Source organism: Octopus bimaculoides, chromosome 29, assembly GCF_046866305.1.
Source record: "Octopus bimaculoides isolate indiv1 chromosome 29, ASM4686630v1, whole genome shotgun sequence".
NCBI classification, from domain to species: domain Eukaryota; kingdom Metazoa; phylum Mollusca; class Cephalopoda; order Octopoda; family Octopodidae; genus Octopus; species Octopus bimaculoides.
The window spans coordinates 10,833,694-10,856,792 of NC_142956.1; the positions used below are offsets into that span (position 1 = coordinate 10,833,694).

Sequence of the window (23,099 nt, forward strand, 5' to 3'; positions counted from 1 at the left end):
TACATACATATATATTTACATATATACATACATAAATATATATACATAAATGTGTGTACATATATATTTACATATATATATATATATATATGTATGTATACATATATATTTACATATATATATATATATATATATATATATATATATATATATATATATATATATATATATACACACATATATGTATGTATACATATATATGTATACATACATCTATATATGTATACACACATATATATGTATGCATACATCCACATATATCTACACACACACACATATATATACACACATACAGATACATATATGTACATATATATATATATATACATATAAATGCATATAGATATATATGTATATATACATATATAAGCATACAGATGTATATGTATGCATATATATATATACAGATCTATATGTATGCATATATATATATATATATATATATATATATATATATACATGTGTACATATATATATATATACACAGACATATATATATATATATATACTCAGACACACACATATATATATACATATATACATACATATATATATACATATATATATATAGAGATATATATACATACATACATATATGCATCGTGTATACATCTATATTATATATACATATAGGTATATATATATACACATGTATACATATATATATATACATACATTTATATATGCATAAATACATCCATATATATACATACATACACACACACACACACATATATTTATATACACACACATATACAATAATTTGTGTGTGTATATACATCAGTCCATACACACTCTCATATATGTATATATCATCCTCTTCCCAGAGGCCAACACGCTGTTATTTGTACATTGTAATATTGTTGAAGTATTAATAGTAATAGTAGTAGTTGTAATAGTTGCTGTAATAGTCCCATGTTGTTGTTGTTGTTGTTGTTTTCATAACCAAGCCCCAGAGTCGTTCTCAAGCACGGCTGCCGCATCCATGCGTCTCATTGTACGTAAAATGTTCATCAGGTCTGTGACAGCTGTGTCCTCTCGGTGCCGTGCCTCCCAGAGATCGAGGATGTGTTCTGTTGGACTTTGCTTCGTTGCAAAGTAATTTATGTACCTGCAATGACAATAAAACCAAAAATAGAAACAAAATAATAATAATCCTTTCTACTAAAGGTACAAGGCCTGAAATTTGTGGGGAGGGGACAAGTCGATTACATCGACCCCAGAACTGAAGTGATTTATTGACTCTGAAAGGCAAAGTTGACCTCAGCAGAATTTAAATTCAGAACATGATGACAGATGAAATGCTGTTAAGCATTTTGACTGGCATGCTAACAATTCTGCCATTTCGCTGCTGCCACCCCCACCAACAACAACAGTCCTTTCTACTAAAGGCACAAGGCCTGAAATTTGGTGGGAGGTACTAGCCGATATCGACCTCCAGTGTTTCACTGGTACTTACTTTATCGATACTGATATGATGAAAGCAAAGTCGATCTTGGTGGAATTTGAACTGAGAACCTAACGACATGCAAAATACTGCTAAGCATTTTACCCAGCATACTAATGATTCTGCCAGCTTGTTGCATTAATAATAATAATAATATAATATAAATGCCCTGATGCAGTACCAGGAATTGGCTCTCATCGCTTCTGATCTTAATTGATTGGAAGTGTTATCATGTATATTGTTTTGTCTTGGTATAAAAGATGGGCTACAGCAAATATTCCGCTCAATACCACAGATTTGCTTGTCAGTTGTTTGACTTTAATCAGTTGAGCATGTCCTTTGGTGGCTGACGATATGTGCAGAAGTAGTGGGGCAGCATCATAGCCATGTGTTGAGAGGAATTCTTTGGTGTTTGAATAGTTCACCTCTGGAAACATGGGTGTTTCCTGGATCAGAGACTAAAGAACATCTATAATCATTAATACTAGCTACAATACTATACATTAGAAAATATAATCCTAGATACGCTATGCTTAGATAAAATAGGAGACTGTCACAGCTGGGACACATTTGATTCTTAGCGCCACTGGATTAGGAGTGACCTAGGGCTAAACAACATCGGTAAACTTACCTGTCAACAGTCAATGCCTGCGCCAACATCCGCCAGTCATTGCCGCGGGCATTGGGTGAATTCAGCAAGAGGCACAATTGGTTCCGAATATGGGCAGGAAATCTGAAATAGAGGCAAACCAACAGATATGGTATCAGTATGTTATCTAATAAATACCAGTCATATACTTGGGATGGTTTCAGTAACTAAACTCTTCATATGTAGTCATGTGCCTATGTTGGCAGGCAACAAATACTACATTGTGTATTAAATATCAAAACATACTGTTTATCTTACCATTTTTTTCTTATTATATTTTACTTGTGTCAGTCATTAGAATGTGGTCATGCTGGGGCACTGGCTTGAAAAACTTTTAGTTGAATGAATCGACACTGGTATTTGTTTTTTTTTTTATTTTTAAGCCTGGTACTTATTCTAAGTTATGTCCCTGTTAAGTTACGGAGATGTAAACACACCCAAACCCAAGTTGTCAAGCAATGTTGGGGGACAAACAGACATAGACATACAGACATGCACACACATATGTGATGGGTTTCTTTCGGTTTCCATCCACCAAATCCCCTCACAAGGCTTTGGTTGACCCAAGACTATACTAGAAGACACTTGCCCAAGGTGCCATGCAGGACTGAACCTGGAACCATGTGATTGGGAAGCACAATAATAGAAAATGAATAATAACAATAATTCTTTTTTGGGACTGATGTTATCAACCAACCCCTCCTCTCAAAATTGGGAATGAATGCCAGAAAGAAGGTGGGACAAGTCATGCTGGCTCTGGGAACATAAAGAAAAGCATTTTCTTCAAACTTTCATTCATTTAATGTTTCAAAAGAAAGAAAAAAAAAAGAAAAATTCTAAGACTGAAGGAAACCGGCTCAGTTTACCAGATGATTGCTGGAAACGAATAGCTCTGAGTACTGGAAATAAGAATCTTGAAAGGTTATAATGTTTTGAAGAATAACTCTACATTTGTATTGAGTCTTGTAATTCATTGCTTCAGGTGAATCAACACACACACACACACACTTCGTGATCGATCAAACTGTTGGAAGTTGTTATACATTGCTGGTCACAAAGTACTTTTGCATTGTTTTAGCTTTCCAATTATGCCACCTTTCTGGCTAGGTGAGTAGGCCAACATTCCCCCCCAATCAGGTGGCTAGCCTGTTGCAGGGTTACCCATTTACAGCTGAGTGAACTGGAGCAACATGACATAAAGTGTTTCACTCAAGAACACAGTGTGCTAATCAGTCCAGAAATTGAACCCATGATTGTGAGATTGTGAGTGCAATCTAATAACTAGACCACACACCATATATATATATATATATATATATATATATATATATATATATATATATATATATACATACACACACACACACACACACACACATGCATACATACACATGATGGACTCTCCTATCAGTTTTGATGTATGAAGATCCAACAACCTATACTTTCTTTGCTAGTCATAATGCTTATGTCAAGCATGGCATTTGAGTCCCACCAGCAATTTGCAAAGAAGCTGTAGATGTTGCAAATATGAGGATTATGGGTTAGTGATGATGGTATATTTACAGCCACTTTTCTCCTGGTTGTAATAAAGTCTCTTATACCATTTTGATAAGATGGTACCCATTTCGTTCACTCCAAGGCTGTTTGCTAAAAGGTGTTGTTGTGAGCTATATTGACTGCTGAGAGGTTACTCCTCAGTTTGTCCTTATATCTAAGCCATGATTGACCAACATTCCTGTGCCCATTATCAAGCTTTATATATGCATATAGTGTAACTTGTGTGTACAAATACATGTGTACAACTGCTACTGTTGAGTTGAGAGTGCCACCTAGATTATCCTCATCCTGTCTGCTTCAAGTATAGTGGTTTGGTTAGCTGTATACTTTATAGTATTACCAGTTATGATACACAGAGTAAATGGAGGAGAAATTCAGATGAACACTAATTTATATCATTTGTGTAAACAAATGATATAAACTTGTGATTATCTTAATTTCTGCATATATAAGCACAGGGGTTCACTTATGCTTGTACGATAATGAAATGCAATCAGTACACACTGTGAAATGGTTGCCAAACAGGAGCAGACAATGTAGAGTCGTAGAGTCAAGAGGATTCTTGTCGTTTCAGAGACATGACAACCTCACTAAAGCTGGCGCTATATTAGAATGTACCTGGGAGACTAGGATATATGTGTGTATGTGAGAACATGCATGCACACACACATACATGTTGTTCACTTATAATGAAAACAATTTTACATTAATGTGAAGAGTTACTATATACTTTTGAATATATATATCTAAGTATATAATTAATAAATTATATGGTAGCAAAAAAATTTTAGAAATTTTATTTACCACCGGTGGTCTAGCGAGAGTAAAAATCAGTCAATAGACTATGTATTATTCATTTAAAATACAGAGATGCCTATAATAGGACATCTGACCCGCTAGAAAGAGCAGCAAAAGACTACATACCACAAAAATAGGGATAATTTCGAAAGGGAATGAAAAATAAAAACATTGACCAATCTATATTCTGTACCATGGTTTCAAGTCAATTTAGTAAGATAAAAAATATATCTTACAATGGTCGGACTATCATCGGCAGAATGACCAGACAACATATGCACACGAGTCAGGGAGCATGGGTTATGTTCATATGTTTAATTTTCCAAATTTACTGCGTATTTGCGGTTTACCTAATCGGCAGCAAATACAAAAAATGCCGATTTTCTTTCAGAAATTAGTCAAAAAATTTTTATTTTTCATTCCCTTTCGAAATTATCCCTATTTTTGTGGTATGTAGTCTTTTGCTGCTCTTTCTAGCGGGTCAGATGTCCTATTATAGGCATCTCTGTATTTTAAATGAATAATACATAGTCTATTGACTGATTTTTACTCTCGCTAGACCACTGGTGGTAAATAAAATTTCTAAAATTTTTTTGCTACCCTATAATTTATTAATAATGATAAAATTATCTAAGTATATATTTAGGTATGATGTAAATCGGAAAAAACAGAACTCAATATGTGTATATTTATTTATTTATGTGTTTCAGCCAAGTGGCTGCGGTCATGCAGAAACAACAGAGTGACTCAAGGGCTGAGAGTTTCATATGTTGGCACCACTTCTCAAGTACCAATGCATGAAAGTCTCTTGCTCTGTTGCTTCTGCTAAATAATAATAATAATCTTTACTACTGTAGGCACAAGGCCTGAAATTCTGGGAGAGTGGAATGGACATCGTTCCCAGAGCATAACTGGTACTTATTTCATCAACCCTGAAAGGATGAAAGGCAAAGTTGACCTTGGCAGAATTTGAGCTCACCACTTTCTTAATAATGATAATAATAATCCATTCTACTATACGTGCAAGGTCTGAAATTCTTTTGGCGGGGTGGGGGATAGTTGATTGTATCAAACCCTAATGATTCACTGGTACTTAATTTACTGACCCCAAAAGGATGAAAAGTGAAGTTGACCTCGGTGGAATTTGAACTCAGACTGTAGCGGCAGATGAAATACCATTAAATATTTCACCCAGCATGCTAATGATTCTGCCAGCTCGCCACCTTAATAATAATAATAATAATAATAATAATAATAATAATAATAATAATAATAATAATAATAATAGTAATGGTTTCAAATTTTGCCACAAGGGTAGCAGTTTTGGGGGAGGGGTCAAGTCAATTACGTCAACACCAGTGTTTCACTGGTACTTGATTTATCGACCCCAAAAGGATGAAAGGCAAAGTTGACCTCAGCGGAATTTGAACTCAGAATGTAAAGACAGATGAAATACCACTAAGCATTTCACCTGGCATGCTAATGGTTCTGCCAGCTCACTGCCTTAATAATAATATTTTTAAATGATTGATGTAACTCCTCACAAAGGTAAATAAACAATATGAAGAGCACAATATGATTGCAAGAGATGCTTTATTGGTTGAATGTCATTTTGACAGCAAGCCTGTCTTTGTCGAGTTCAAAAGGAAAAGTGATACATGGAAATTCAAAATGATAGAAATTCAAAATTTGTATGAGGCAACCAGTGTTCCCACATTGATGGAAGGACATCATCAGTCTTCAATTTTCAAGTTTACAACTGGCAAAAAGAAAATGAAATAAAAAAAGGGGGGGGGGGAAGGACGAAAGAAGAATATTTAATCAAACAGTTTTGTGTAAATATGATGAAATTCTCCTGTCATTTTATTTATCTCTCCAGGGCGTGATGTTAATAACTCACAAACATATTTCTCCTATGCTTACTGCTTACTGAAAATAAAAATGATGATGATGATTGAATCTGGCATAACTGGGCTGAAAAGCATCCCAATTGATATCCAGATAAATCGTGCATGGTTAAAGGAAAATGCAAATGACATAGCTAAGATTAGCAAGGTAAGTCAAACTTTCACACATAATTTTAGCAAACAAAGTACAATATATAGGAGAATTCCTTTAGTGATTAACTGGCACTGAAATTTTGCTGGCATTTCAAAAGTGTTGCATGAAAGTTATCAGCATGTTGCAGAAAGTATCTTCGTTTCAAATATATATTTCCTCAGCTACCTATTGTAGCCTTTACATGGAATAAAAATATAAGAGAACTATTAATCTCTACTTCTAACTTCAAGAAAACTAACATTAAAGTGTCTGCATGCTGTATCTTGAAAAACAGCTGCAAGAGGAGCCCTGTTCATTGTGCAAAAACAGGAGTCATCAATTCCATGAGGAATCATAACAGAAATATTATGATTTACATGGAAGGTGGGATGTGTAGAGATCCCTATTTGGTGTACACAGCAGAATGCACCAAACACAATTTATGTTGGTTGTACAATAGAACAATTAAACAAACGATTAAATGGGCAGAGATATGATGTCAGGCACAATAATAGTAGTTCACCAGAACTTGCCAAACATTTTACATCAAATGGCTACAATTTTGAAAAAGACTTGAAAGTGCATATTCTCATAATATATTCTGAATCTGATACACTTTCAGTCCTCAAAATGCATGAGGAGAAACATGTTTGTGAGTTATTAACATCACACGCTGGAGGGATGAATAAAATGACAAGAGAATTTCATCAAATTTACACAAAACTGTTTGATTAAAGGTTCTTATTTGTCCTTTTCTTTTTTCCAGTTGTAAACTTGAACATTGAAGACTGATGATGTCATCCCATTAATGTTGGAATGCTGGTTGCCTTGCTCAAATTTTGAACTTCTATGTATCGCTTTTCATTTTGAACTTGACAAAAACAGGCTTGCTGTCAAAATATCACTCAACCAATAAAACAACTATTGCAATCGCATTGCACTCTTTGTATTGTCTAATAATAATAATAATAATAATGATATATATACATATATATATATATATATATATATATATATATACACATACATACATTTACACAGACACATTAACATGCATACGAAGACTAGTATATATGAATACGTGAGAATGAATATAATCAGAAACATGTATATATATGTACATAGATGCTCAGAGATGTGAAAACATAAATCCATGCTTATATTAACATTAACATGCTGGTATTGGTGAGATGAGATTTGTAGAAGTTGTTTTTCTACAGACAAGTGCTTGGTTTGCTCCCCACCCCCAACCACGATCATATTAGAAGTAATAAGACTGTTGAATACTGGGACTTTGGATTACTGGACAAGGTAAAGAATGTTACCATTTTTGCTCAAGCAGTGTTGAATGAACACATGCAGAAACAACACACATACACACACACTCTCATCCTCATCATTGTTCTAACGTCCATTTTTCCATGCCTGCATGGCTCAGATGGAATTCACTGAAGTAGGATGCATTTCCTGCTGCTAACCTTCACCTACTTCCAAACAAGGTAATATTTCCCCATGGCTGGACATATTTTCAACAATAAAACTGGAAATGAATCACCATCCTTTAACGTCTGTTCTCCATGCTGGCATGGGCTGGAATGGCTTGACTGGAGCTGCCAAGCCAGAGGATCAGGTTTCAGTTGTCTGTTTGCCATAGAAACTTTGACGAACCATACGACTGGCACAGCCCTCTTGCTTGTCAGCTCTTGTCAAGCTGTCCAACCCATGCCAGCATGGAAAACCGATCTTTAAATGATGATGAATAATACAATCTGTACGACTGACATTTGCTTACAACTACTATGTGATGTCTAGACAAGGGGAAACATGCATGCACACACACGCACATGCATGCATGGTTAAGAAGCTTGCTTCCCAACCACATGGCTTTTGATGCAGTTCCACTGCAAGGCACTTCAGGTAATTATCTTCTACTGTAGCCCTGGGCAATTGAAAATATTGTTGGTGAATTTGATAGACAGAAACAGAAAAGTGCAGAAAAATATTTTACCCAGTGCTTATGAATAGAAGTGGTGGCTGTGTGGTAAGTAGCTTGCTTACCAACCACACGGTTCTGGGTTCAGTTCCACTGCACGGCACCTTGGGCAAGTGTCTTCTACTATAGCCTCGGGCCGACCAAAGCCTTGTGAGTGGATTTGGTAGACGGAAACTGAAAGAAGCCTGTCGTATATATGTATATATATATATGTATGTGTGTGTATATCTTTGTGTGTCTGTGTTTGTCCCCCCCCCCCAACATCACTTGACAACCGATGCTGGTGTGTTTACGTCCCTGTAACTTGGCGGTTTGGCAAAAGGAGACCGATAGAATAAGTACTAGGCTTACAAAGAATAAGTCCTGGGGTCGATTTTCTCGACTAAAGGTGGCGCTCCAGCATGGTCGCAGTCAAATGACTGAAACAAGTAAAAGAGTAAAAGAGTCTAAAGCAATGTCCATTTACCGTTCTCACTGGAGCTATTAAGGAAGATTTTGGGCATCATTTCTAACAGCTGCTTCTTGCACCCCTTTTGCCCTATCACTCCACCATTCCTGTTTAATTTTCCTTAGAGCAATCTGCAGTTGCTCTTTCAGCTTTCAGTAAGATTCATTTATGACATTTATTTAGCTGTGAATAAGCTGAATAACAATAAGTTTCTAGGATCTGATGGAATCTGTGCAGAAGTCTTGAAATATGGGGGTAACAAAATGTTTGAACTCTTAAATAAGTTAATTTGTCACTGTTGGAGAACTGAGAAAGTGCCTCAAGATGGACTGATGTCATTTTAGTCTTCTTGTATAAATCGGGGCCAAAGGATCTGTTTGGTAATTTTCGTGGGATTTTGCTTTTGTCTGTAGCTGCAAAGATATTTGCCTGCATTCTGTTAGAACATTTAAACACCGTCATAGTTCCTGTTGTGGTGAAAATCATGACACCCAACTGTGAGAATAGACTTGACCGAATGATTATAAATAGTAGAGGTCTGAGTGAGAGACCAGACAGAGTAGGTGTTAATCGCAGGAAGTCGTAAGGTGTTGCTTTCGTAGTTTATCAGAATATCGTTTGTTGGTTTGTGTATAGTTTGTGGAGAGTTTGTTGGATTGTTACTTTGTTGTATGTTTCATTGTTACTACTTGTAAAAGAAGCATTGCTATAACAATTGGCGATACAACAATATTGGCGACGAGGATTCAAAGCTCATGAAGGTCAGTTAACATATTCTTGTGACACAAAGTTGTTAATTATGGAAAACCTATTAGGTTCTGTAATTCAGTTGCAAAAGCAACAGCAAGAACACCAACAGGAGTTGCAGAAACACCTACTACAGCAACAAGAAAAACAACAACAGCTATGTCTTAAGGAGTCCAGAAATACTGTAAGTTTGTTCTTGTCAGATGCTTCAAATATCGGAATTCAGAGGAGGGTATAATGTTTGCCGTGTACTTTAGAAGGTACAAAGAAATCTTCAAAGAAGATTGCAAGTTGTGGATGGACAACAAAAAAGTAAAACCATTATTATGTAAGTTAGCGCCAGCTGAACACAAAAAATATTGTAATTTCATCCTATCCCCAAAAACTAGTGAAATTTATCTCCAGGAACTACAATCAAAAATATTCAGTGATAAGAGTTCCAATGGGAGTGTTGGAATCTACTTAAAAAAGAGGATGAAGATTTTGTCATGTGTGCCAGGACCATAAACTGAATATGCGAAAGGTTTAAACTGAAGGAACAAACTCCTGGTATGTTTAAGTAGCTCATTTTTGTATAAGGGCTTATGGCAAACAAGATGTGGAAATACATACAAGAATTCTCACAAAACTTGAACAAGCAGACCAAAGTTTAACCTTGCAGATAGTTGCAGAGGAGTGTCAAAGAATGGCGAACTTATGTCAGGATGTAAAGAAAATTGAAGAGAAGGAGTTCTCACAAGTACAAGCATGTTGATCAGGAAGGTTTAAACAAAAAAAATTGTTATGACTAAACCCATGCTATGGATGTGGAGCCCTATATTTAAGGAAGGATTGGCCTTTCAAAATGCAAAACCGTCACAGTTGTTAAAAAGTAGGACACAAGAGCTCACATTGCAGAGCAAAGTTAGGAAGGTTGAACATAAAAAATTCTAAATTTTACCCAACGGAAAGTAGAAGCAACACCAAGAGGAAATTTGTACATGTAAAAGTAAAGAAAGTGAATATCAAATGACAACTAGATACTGGTAGCGACATCTCAATTATTAATACCAACACATAGAAAAGAATTGGGAAACCTACGCTAAGAAAAACATCAAAAATTGCATGAGGTATGACAGGTGAAAAACTACAGTTTGTAGGTAAAATGTGGAGTGATATCACATTTTGGGGAAAAACCTGTAGAGCAAAAGTTTTCATGGTAAAAAAACGCAACCAATCTGTTCAGTATGGACTGGTTGGAGTTGTTAAACTTATGGGACCTCCCCATAAGTCTGTTCTGTAGAAAATAAGTGGCTGTCCCACCAGTGAAAATAACTCATCAGCTGAATTGAAGAAAATATTAAAAAACTTGTTTCCCGAAGTGATGTCTGATAAATTAGGTATCTGTTCTAAGACTAAGGCCCGTTTCCAAATAAAGGAAAACATTGTACCTGTATTCAAGCCTAATAGAAAGGTACCATTTGGTGTAATAAAGCAGGTAGAGGAATAATTAGACAGACTAGAGAAGATGGGAATTATTCAAAAAGTAAATTATTCTAAGTGGATAGCACCAACTGTGTGTATTAAAAAAAATCAGGGTGTGTGCCAATATTTCTACTGGTTTGAATAACTGTCTAAAAATGTGACACTAACCACTGCCTAATCTGGAGGATATTTTAGCAAAATTAAATGGCGGAAAAATATCTTTGAGACTGGATCTATCTGATGAGTTTCTACAAATTAAAGACGATGAGGATTGCTCGAAGCTTCTAACAGTGAACACACTCAGAGGACTATTCAAATATAATAGATTGTCGTTTGGTCTGAAGGTCACACCTGCAATAATGGGTTATGGATGCGATGTTGGTGGACAGTCAATTTGCAATTCCATGCCTCAATGATGTATTAATTAAAAGGGAATCTCGTGATCAACATATCAAACATGTGAAGTGGGCTTTTCAAAAAATAAGAGATTACGGTTTCACACTCAGTGAGGGGAAATGTGAATTCTTTTTGCCTAAAATTAAATATTCAGGACAAATTATAGATAAAAATGGAAGACGACCTGACTTGTTGAGGGCAGACTGAGTGGGTTTTTTTACATGGCGCCAGCACTGATGAGGTCTGTTTTTTGGCAGGATATTATCATAACAAGATATAACACAGGTCTCCGGTTTAATCCTCCACAACGTCAGAGGACATTGAACTGTTAGAATTATCAGTGTGTCAAACAAAATGCTCTGTGGCATTTCTTTTTGCCTTTCATCCTTTAGGAGTTGATAAAATAAGGTATTAGTTGAGTATTGAGGTGAATGTAAGGAACTGACCCTCGACCCCAAAATTTCAGGATTTGTGCTGACAGGAGGAGTTATTATATGCTTGGCTTTTGCTTTGTATTTATACAAGTTGACTCCAAGTCTCCCCCAGAGACCTCAAAAGACAACAAGTTAGAAGTTCAAGTCAGTATTATGACTAGGGTGCCATATTTCTTGCTTTTGTACAGAGCATTGTTCAATGTCTGTCAAAATATAAGAAAATTAAAAGTTTGTTCCCGTGGACACTATTTTTTGAATTTCTTCCATTTTTGGATTACTTCATGTATGGGATTGCTAGCAATCAGCCCTTTTTTGCTATCATTCCTAGGGCACTGTCATAGGTATTGTTCTAGTCTTGAGGCTCCACAATTTGCCAATTTCTATTTCTAGATCTTTATATTTGCTCAGTTTTTGGCAGTTCTTAACATAATTTTATGGCGATTGGGATAGTCATATCAATGAGGAGACATGATTTTCATCTGAAATTATTATTATTATCATTATCTAGATGGTGAGCTGGCAAAATCCTTAGCATGCCAAGCAAAATGTTTAGCAGCATGTCTTCCAACTCTTTACATTCTGAGTTCAAATTCTGTTGAGGTCAACTTTGCCTTTCATCCTTTCAGGGTTGATAAAATAAGTACCAGTTGAGCACTGGGGTCAACGTAATCGACTCATCTCCACCTCCCTAGAAATTGCTGGCCTTGTGCTAGCATTTAAAACCATAATAATAATAATTCTTGTTGTTATTATCATCATCATTATTATTATTATTATTATTATTATTATTATTATTATTATTATTAGTAGTAGTAGTAGTAGTAGTAGCAGCGGCAGCAATAGTAGTGACATATATGCATATACAGTATTACATACAGTTAATAAATGTCTTAAGTGAAGCTTCAACAAAGTTTGTGAAAATGTTAGCATATAGCAAGGCTCTCTATATTATAACTATGCCTATAACCACAATCAATGTTATCATCATCGTTATTAATATTTTAATAAGCAGTAGTGGTAGCAATGGCAGAGTGACATAAGTAAATATCACATACACTTAATAAAACACTATTTTTACTAAGGCATCAACAAGATTGTGAAAATGTTAGCATACAGCAAGGCTCTATATTAAGACTACACCTATAACTGTATCCATTATTATTATTATTATTATTATTATTAGCAGTAGTAGCAGTAGCAGCAGTGTGACAGATATATTACGTATAGTTACCTAAACGCTCTCTGTTGAGGATCTGTTGTGTAGATAGCAGTGGTTACATGACGGGGTTTATGTAAATCAGTGATCGCAGTCGTCGATGCTGTTTGTCTGGGTGACTTCAGGGTGGAGGTTTCGTTAGAATTTGAAGATGTCGTGATCTGAAACACCAATAACATTTTTCTAGTTGTTGTTGCTGTGCTGTTGTTACTGTAGTTGTGATATTATTAATGAGTTTAAAAATGCTGCAAATTATTAGCCTCATTTTTAGCCTATACTTTATATTAGAGAGTGTAGGAATATATATGCATGTATATATATATATATATATATATATATATATATATATATATATATATGAAGTATTATCTTTATGTAACATGCATATATATATATATATATGTATGTGTATATATATATATATGTATATATTCAATGCACACACACATACATACACACAATATTAGTGTGCTTTGTACACACTACAAATGTCCAATAATATCAGTTAATTTATTCCATTAAACACCTACATTCACACATATGAATCTATATCCATGAACATCAGTGATATCTCAATACATTCCTTCATACATCTGTTTCAATAATACTTATGCAATATGTAAGAATTATTGAAACAGCTGTAGGAAAGACCAAAAGAGACATCGCTGATGTTTTCTCTTACTCTGTCTAATATATATATATATATATATATATATATATATAAATATACACAGGTAGGTAGTTAGCATGTGCTTCAGTTAAATTTCATATAAAAATATTTAATTTCATTGACAAAACCTATCTCCCCACCAAAAAGCAAATAAACAAACAAACAACTCAGCACCTAAGCAAAGAAAAAGATATATATAAGGTTATACATAGATGTAGCTTACAGGATTCTAGTTTCCCAGAATTTAAGAGTTTCATATTCTTCTTTATAGGAACTCTTTAGATGGGTCTGTTTGATGGGTGAACATGAACCTATCCAATAAAGCTTTTATATTTATATATATCTTTTATCTTTTACTTGTTTCAGTCATTAGACTGTGGCCATGCTGGGACATCATGATGAAGAATTTTAGTTGAACAAATTGGCCCCAGTACTTATTTATTTTGAGCCTAGTACTTATTCTATCAGTCTCTTTTGCTGAATCGCTATGTTATGGGGGACATAAATACACCAACACTGGTTGTCAAGTGGTGGTGATGGGGACAAACACAAAGACACACACACATATACCATTATCATCATCATCAACTCTTTTCCATGCTGGCATAAGTTGGATGGTTTGACCAGAGTTGGCAAGCCAGGGAATTGTCCAGCCTCCAATTGTCTGTTGTGGCATGGTTTCTATGGCTGGATACCCTTCCTAAAGTCAACAACTTTACAAAGTACATATTTGATGGGCTTCCTTTAGTTTCCATCTTCCAAATCCACTCACAAGGCTTTAGTTGGCTTGAGGCTATAGTAGAAAACACTTGCCCAAGGTGTCAAGCAGTGGAACTGAACCCAGAACCATGTGGTTGGGAAGCAAATTTCTTACCACACAGCTGTGCCTGAGCTTATTACATCTATATATATAATTTTCGTTTCTTTTTTATGGAAACAAAAAAGATATATAGGACTGCAAAAGAAGAATTGCTCAAATGAAATTGAGACAGACAAAAATCATTGATTAGAGAACAAACATCAAATTTGGGTCAACGACCTTATATAACCCCTGCTTTTATGCATTTTATCATATACAAATAATACCATGGCCTTCAACATATAAAAGAAATATATATATAAACACTGAAGGTAAAAAAAATATATATCCACATATAAAAAATACAAAAATATATAGAAGAAATCCCTAACTAAAAAATGCACAAAAATATAAAAACACTATATAAGAAAATTATCTTATTTTATGGTTCGCCAGGTTGGTGGCTGCTATTTCTAGGAATTTTTCTACCCAGTTTTGAAACCCAGTAAGCAAACTAAATATTATCTACCACATCTAGCCTTACTTTTATATACTTTCAGAAAGGTAAAAGAGGACTTATATTTTTTAGTTAGGAATTTTGGACTGGTCCTGCTAAAAGTTATAAATAAGAATTATGTTCGTATTGTAATTCTTGTGAACTACTTGAATGTAAATTCCTAGAGATTTCTGTTCATCCTGAGAAGGGGATCATTGCCAAGATGCACTTTAACTTGCAATTGGACTGTGGCAATGAACTCCTGAAATGGCCATAGGTGTGGATTTTGACTTTACCCTTTTTCAGGACTCTCTTACACTCCTTGGTTACCGGACCTACCATGGATTGCTTCATTTTTAAGAGCTGACTATTTTGATATATTTTTAGTCGATGGGTAAAATTTTAGTAATGTTTTAGTAATTCTTTTTAATCACCTACTTTAGTTGATTTTTATATACATTTTTCCAGACAGGTCCTTCTATAGAGTTTTGTATTATTTTATATGTGCATATATATATTTTTTACCTTCAGTGTTTATATATATATTTCTAAGGCCAAGGTATTATTTGTATATGATGAAATGTATAGAAGCGTGGAGTTATATAAAGTCGGCCCAAATTTGATGTTTGTTCTCCAATCAATGATTTTATATATATATATATATATATATATATATATATATATATATATATATATATATACAGAGAAAGAGAGAGAGAGAGAGGGGGAGAGGAGTTGGGGGGGTTATGCCCTCTTAAATATGGATGTTCTTTTAGAAGAAGTTATACTTCAGTAGATACCCCTGCCTGCTACTGACTGTCACTACTACATATTTTCTAACAGAACATCAACATTTAAATGGGTTAAATATTACTTCTCAGTATTAATACTGCCTCTGTTGCTACTATATATATATACACACATATATATACACACACACACACACATATATGTATATATATATATATATATATATATATATATATATATATATATATATATATATATATATATATATATATATATAAAATCTCTACACATTTTTTCTCTCTGTGTATTTTTTTTCATCCTTTTATTCATATTTTTGTGGTTTCAAGTTTAGTCCCTCCGTGTGACACCTTGGACAAATGTCTTCTACTATAACCAGGTCAACCAAAGTCTTGTGAGTGGATTTAATTAATGAAAACTGAAAGAAGCCCATTGTTTGTGTGTGTGTGTTTGAGAGAGAGAGCTTTCATGTTTCCTTGTCTTAACATTGCATGTCAGTTGTAAACAAGTGTCACTGTCATTTGTTTTGGAGTCTTCCACAAAATTATGTCTGATGATTGTGCTGTTTGAATGGAAATATCAAAATGTTAGCTTGCTTGGGAATGGAAATGGCATCCTGCTATGGAAAATCTGCCTCAATAAATATCTCATATCATCCACGCAAGTATGAGAAAATCAACATGAAAATGTTGATGATGATGATGATATTGTTTGATACCACTGGTCTCATATTATTTATCCCTAATGCAAATGCATATGGTATCTTAGACTTTGTTTGAAATTCCTACCAAACGCCTTTTCCTCCATATTGAAAATGGTCACATCTCAGATGTGACTTCATCTTTATCATACAAAACACCAGGCATGCTTCCTAAAGTGGTTAGTCAAAACAATGTGTGAAGGAATCCTTTTATTTCTATCTCGTCAAGGACATGACAACTCCTTTAGTGCTGGTGCCACAGTAAACAGTATTCAGCAAAGGTTTGGGTGGAAGGAGACATATTCAGTCATGGAAGCAAAACCACAAAAGAAATATATAAATGACACATGGTCTTTTGACCTTTCTGTGGCTTCAAATGAGGACTTGAATTTTAACAACCTATCCAATAAATGGCTGCATAGAAAATGGATGCAAAATGGTGATGATGATGATGATGACAGTGAACACACACCTTTATGTATATATATATATATATATATATATATATATATATATATATATATATATATATATATAGTTCAAATTTATAGAAAACAAAAGACAAAGACAGATGAAGAACAACAAGCAGGTGTATTAGTTTAACACTTGGGAAGAATGGAAAGTGTTTGGCGTTTTGAGTCAATGCTCTTCGCCAGAAAGGATTAAGAGGAAAAAAAATGAACTCCTTAACAAAAAGAAAAATTGAAATACACACACATTGTGTAGATAGGATTAAAAAAACGAAGCTGTGTCTGCTTATTTCCGTTTTCCAAATTGCTATGTAGATGTTATATCTGTGTGAGACAGAAGTAAGCATAAGAGCTGAAAATAGTGGAAAATATTTGGTATAATTTATTCAGCATTACACGTGTTTCATTTGCTAATAGGAGCTACAAAATTGTATATGTAGAAGAAAACAAATAAGATATCTCATCAAATAATACTATATTATTTGATTCTTGGTCACAAGAATTTCTAATAGTAGCTATTTTACATGTTTTCTTCATGTAAAACTTTGTAACACCTATTAGCAAATGAAACATGTGTAATGGAGAATAAATAATACAAAAAAATTTCAGTCTTCCATTTTGATATATGTATATGCATATATACACATATACATATATACTTAACGATCCAATTGTGGGACCTCGAAGACTGTAACAGTTAGGATTTAAAGAATATTGACTGTAAGTTACATGGAGAAACCTGGACAAACAAGCAAAGTCATTTTCACTGCCTCTGGACTTCCTCATTACCAAAAACCATCAGAGATCACATCCTCGGAACCATGGTTTCCATGCAAGAACTCATAAAACTGCCTCCTTTAATGCTCTGTCACAGGAGTTTGAGGCTTCAATAGGCCCAAAAGTACATGACGTTAGACATGAGTTGTGTTCTTTTCACTGATGAAACCAGGGTGACCCTTGACGGACCTGAGGGCTGGGAAAATGGTTGGGTCTATTTTAGAGATGAGCGTCACCAACGTTTATGACATCAACAACAGGGTGAAGGAGTCATGTGGGCTAGTATCATGTGGGTTAGGGTTAGCCAAGGTACCTGAAAGGTTATAGTGACTGCAGCCACTGTCTGCCATCTCCTGCAGGAGGTCTTGGATCCTTAGCTAGATGACATACCGCTGTCACTTCTAAGGAATCTTGTATACATGCATGACAATGCTCCCTCCCACTTTGCTGAGATAATCCAAACATTATTAGGGTCGTATGGCATACAAGGTGAAAGGTTGATAGTGTGGCTACCAGCATCTCCGGATCTCAACCCTAATGAAAATCTTTGGTCCATCATTAAACAAGATGTTTATGCCAATGAATGCCAATTTACATCAAAGCTACAGCAGAGGCAGTCCAACCTGCTCTATTCAGAAATTGACAGATTCCATGACTAATAGGGTTTTCGACGTTATCCGTCGAAATGGTGCTCAATAATTCATTACGTCAATAAATGTTATAACACTTTTATGGTTTTCTGTTAAATAAAGCACCATTCGAACATGATCGTTGCCAGTGTCACCTTACCAGCACATGTGCCGGTGGCACGTGAAAAACATTTGAGTGTGGTCATTGCCAGTGCCGCCAGACTGGCTCCCATGCTGGTGGCACGTAAAAAACACCTTTTGAGTGTGGTCGTTGCCAGAACCACCTGACTGGGCTTCGTGCTGGTGTCACATAAAAGAAGTCACTATACTCTCGGAGTGGTTGGTGTTAGGAAGAGCATCCAGCTGTAGAAACTTTGCCAAATCAGATTGGAGCCTGGTGCAGCCTCTGGTTCACCAGTCCTCAGTCAAACCGTCCAACCCATGCCAGCATGGAAAACGGACGTTAAATGATGATGATGATGATGATGATGATAATATACTTAATGTATGCTTAATATATATCATTACCCTTCATTTTCTGGAAAAAAAAGTGTCTAGACGGACTATTTTCATTCAAATACTTCACCAAAAAACTGAAGAGTCTCAAATAAAAAAGAAAGGATGTTACACAGACTACTGAAAACATATCAATGGTGTTGCCATAGCGTGCAAACCAACTGGGAAAAGTTTTACCAAAATTTAGGATTTTACAGAAAACTGAGAAATCCTAAATTTAACTCCTAAGCTATAAGCACGGTTCTGAGTGCATTATACAGACACCCACATATATATAAAATATCATTAAACACTATATTACTGACAATGGTATATAGTTGGTCAGTAAAACTAGCCAAACCATGTCCAGACTCTTAAAATGTCCAGCACAGGTACTTTTTATGTGGGACCAGTACAGCTGCTTAAAAAGCATCTAAAAGATGATGTCAGCACAAATGCTTTCTATGTGGGACCAAAACAGCTGCTTTCTACATAACACCAGTACAGAATTTATAGAAACTTAATGTATAAACACCTCCAGAAGGGATTGTAACCCTCAACATTGTCAACCTTGGCTTCTTCCTCAATTTGGCCAAACATTGAAAGTTATATTTTGTATATGAATACACCTATGCAAACAACGCAATCAAAGATAGAAAAATAGGTAATGAGTGTATATGCATATTTCAAAAGTTATTGCTCTTTCATCAGTACCACATCCAACCCATCAACTATCTATGAATGCATTGATTAAATATCTACGAAGTTAAGCAGTGTAGTACAATTGGGTAGATCAATATATATGTGGCAAATGGTACACACAATTGCTGGCAAAGAAACAGTATTTTGTTTTGCAAACATAATATACTACCAACTATATTAAAGTTTTACAAATTAATAACTTGTCTTGCTTGTGTGTTAGCAGAGCGATGTTTTTATTTTTCAGATTCTTCACAGATTTTCCATAAATTTCAAAGTCAGCACTAAAAGTTATGACATTTATGTCTACATAAACAACATTGGATAAAGAATACTTTTTGATGCTCATTTTGACTGTCAGCTGTCGAGTTCAAATCCTGGTCAACATTGAGTTTCATCATTAAAGGAGCTGTTAAAGTACCAGGCCAGTATTTCTCCAATTCTTCTCTCTCTCTCTCTGTTTTATTTCTCTCCCTCTCTCTCTTACATTCTCTTCACTTATATTTTCTCTCTCACTCCTCCTTACTCCCCCTTTCTTTTCCCCCTCCATCTTGTCTTTTTCTTTCTCTCTTTTTGGAAGATGTTGGCTGTGGTCAGACATGTCAATGGTTGGATCTGACAGGTTTTAACAAAATGCCCAAGACCTGCTGCTGGGGAGGTATTGGTGTATAAATCTGTGAGAATTCTGATAAACTTCCCAATAATAATAATAATAATAATAATAATAATAACGATCCTTTCTATTATAGGCACAAGTCTTGAAATTTTGAGTGGGGGGGTAATCGATTACATCGATCCCAGTGCTTGACTGGTACTTGCTGACATTGGTAGAATTTGAACTCACAATGTAAAAATGAACGAAATGCCTGGCATGCTATTGATTCTCCCAGCTCACCGCCTTGGTAATAATAATAATAATAATAATAATAATAATAATAATAATAATAATAATAATAATAATAATAAATGCTCTGATGCAATATCAGGCACCGCCTCTCATGGCTTCTCATTTTAACTGATTGGAAATATTATCATGTACATGTTTTATCTTGATATAAAAGACAGGCTACTGCAAATATCCTGCACAATACCACAAATCTGCTTGTCAGTTGAGCATGTCCCTTAGTGGCTGATATGTGCATTTCTGATCATGAGCAGGAGCAGTGGGGAAGCATCATAGCCATGGGTTGAGAGGAATTCTTTGGGGTTTGAACAATTCACCTCTGGAAACATCCTTAATCAACCCTTTTTTCAGGAACATTTTAAGCAGAATGGGCCACTCAACCTGAAAAAATTCTAACCGGGCCCCACCTGCAAGGTCATGTGCTGTTTATCTTGATATCATATCACTATGTCACACACATATGTTTGTGATGCATGTGCCTGGTGTACTCTTATCAGACGGGTAGTCATGATGGGTATATTGGGCTTCATATATTTTACCCCAGTGTCACTTTGATGGCATGCACTGTTGTCTCCCTCACTAATAGTATAGAAATTATTTCTACTGTAGGCACAAGGTCTGAAATTTAGGAGGAGGAGGGGTTAGGTTGATTACATCAACCCCAGTAGCACAACTGGTACTTATGTCATTGACTCTGAAAGGATGAAAGGCAAAGTCAACCTCAGCAAAATTTGAACTTAGAACATAAGTTAAGAACTTAAGTTTCAGATTTTGGCCACAAGTTTGAGGGGATGGGGAAAGTTTATTACATTCACCCCAATATAATAATAATAATAATAATAATAATAATAATAATAAAAATAATAATAATAATAATAATAAAAATAACAATGCCTTCTTCGTTAGCCTTGGATTTACAAAACAGATCATGGCCAGTACAGGATAACATACTGTGCGATTACATTAAAAAAATTGTATACATAAAGGAAATAGCAAAGACAAAATTAGGTAAAAAAAAAAAATTCAAAGAAAATTCTCCACAAGGTAGGGTGGGGTGGGGGGCAAGACCTCCCAAAAGCCTGTTCACTGGGATCATGCTTGCCACTCTCATCCACTATGCAATGTATTTTGCTAGGAAGAAGAACTTCCTCTCCACACTTTTTGATTATTTTTCAAATTGAAACTTGACAACCACAGCAACAAAGTGATAATAAAACAACAATTATAAAACAACAGCAACAGGACCATTGATAGCTGTTTCCAGTGTTGATATAAGGTCTGAAGGGGCTTAGTTGGTAACAGTTACCTTATTAATTGAAGGGTGTTTTATCAACTCTGGAAGAGTACAAAGTAAAGCTGGCGAATGGGATTTGAACTCAGAATGTAAAGAATTGGAAGATTACTACAAGGAATTTTTCTGATGTCTATCAATTATAATAATAATAATAATTTTGGCATCTGGATGGGTTAAGCCAGTCTTATGGGAGGAGGGGTCCCTTTAGCCTTGGTAACCCCTCTAGACAAGGTGACTCAATAAAAACACCAAAATTCTCAGGAGTGAAAATGTCAAATGCAAAGATATAAAACAATGAATTGAATGAGACTAGCACTAAAATCAGTGTACACGAAGGTAGGCGTGGACTCTTGCAACCTTGGCTAGCATTACAAATGAGTGATGTCAAAATTAAATAATGATCTTTTTAAGGCCTCTGTCGGTCATGGCTGACCATGGATGATGTCATCCGTCCGTTGAGTTGTCTATTCAGCTTTTGCAATGCCTCCTGTGGCTGTAGAGACCGATACAAGAGTGGCAGTCTCGTTTGCAGAGGCCACACCTATACGTTGAATCCGGTCTGTTGGCTGTCATTTCTTTTCTGCGGGCTCGGTTTTCAGCTGCTGCCACCATCAAATTCTCTTTGCCGGTCTGCAGTTGTTTGTGAAGAGTGCCTCTCCAGCTGGTTCGGTCGGCTGCGAGATCCTTCCAGGAATTGGTGTTGATACCAAGTGCCTTCATATCCCTCCTGCACACGTCCCTGTACCTCAGATTTGGGCGGCCAATGTTTCTCTGCCCTGCGACAAGCTCTCCGTAAAGGACATCCTTTGGGATCCGACCATCCTCCATATGGCGAACGTGGCCAAGCCAGCGAAGCCGACATTGTCTTAGTAAGGTGAGCATGGTGGGGAGGCCAGCACGAGACAGAACGTCAGTATTGGTTACTTTGTCTTGCCAGAGGGTGCTGAGTATGTGTCGGAGGCTTCTTAGGTGGAAGGTCTTGAGCCGTTTCTCCTGGCAGGCGTAATAATGATCACAACTATACTAAAAGGACTGGAATTGTTAACAGTGAAGGTGTCCCGCATGACAGGCAGGGAGTATGATCAAGTTCCGGAAGGTCATCACCAGGACCAAAATTGCAGTCAAAAGTGCAAAAGAAAAACAATGGAAAAGGAAAAACATGTAAACAAAACAGTAATAGAATGCTGGCTGGGAAGTGAGCCAAATAAA

The 23,099-nt window shown here is 35.5% G+C and overlaps 2 protein-coding genes across 8 annotated transcripts in view; one reads left to right on the plus strand and one right to left on the minus strand.

Moving 5' to 3' along the window:
* Window positions 1–7,426, plus strand: part of LOC128251209 (neuroglian-like) — a 49,236-nt gene extending 41,810 nt beyond the window's left edge. The window contains exons 5-6 of the mRNA XM_089345437.1: window positions 6,331–6,506; window positions 7,258–7,426. Coding sequence (XP_089201563.1) covers window positions 6,331–6,506; window positions 7,258–7,263 — 182 coding nt within the window. The 3' untranslated portion in view covers window positions 7,264–7,426. The remainder of the gene's footprint in view (window positions 1–6,330; window positions 6,507–7,257) is intronic.
* LOC106869334 (netrin receptor UNC5C) overlaps window positions 920–23,099 on the minus strand; it is a 528,047-nt gene continuing 505,867 nt past the window's right edge. For 6 of the 7 annotated variants that reach the window (XM_089345427.1, XM_089345430.1, XM_089345428.1 and 3 more), the window contains 3 exons: window positions 13,205–13,350; window positions 2,079–2,180; window positions 920–1,111 (listed from right to left, as the gene is read on the minus strand). In XM_089345427.1, the coding sequence (XP_089201553.1) occupies window positions 940–1,111; window positions 2,079–2,180; window positions 13,205–13,350 (420 nt within the window). In that variant the 3' untranslated portion in view covers window positions 920–939. The remainder of the gene's footprint in view (window positions 1,112–2,078; window positions 2,181–13,204; window positions 13,351–23,099) is intronic. The other variant, XM_089345432.1, reaches the window with a different exon arrangement.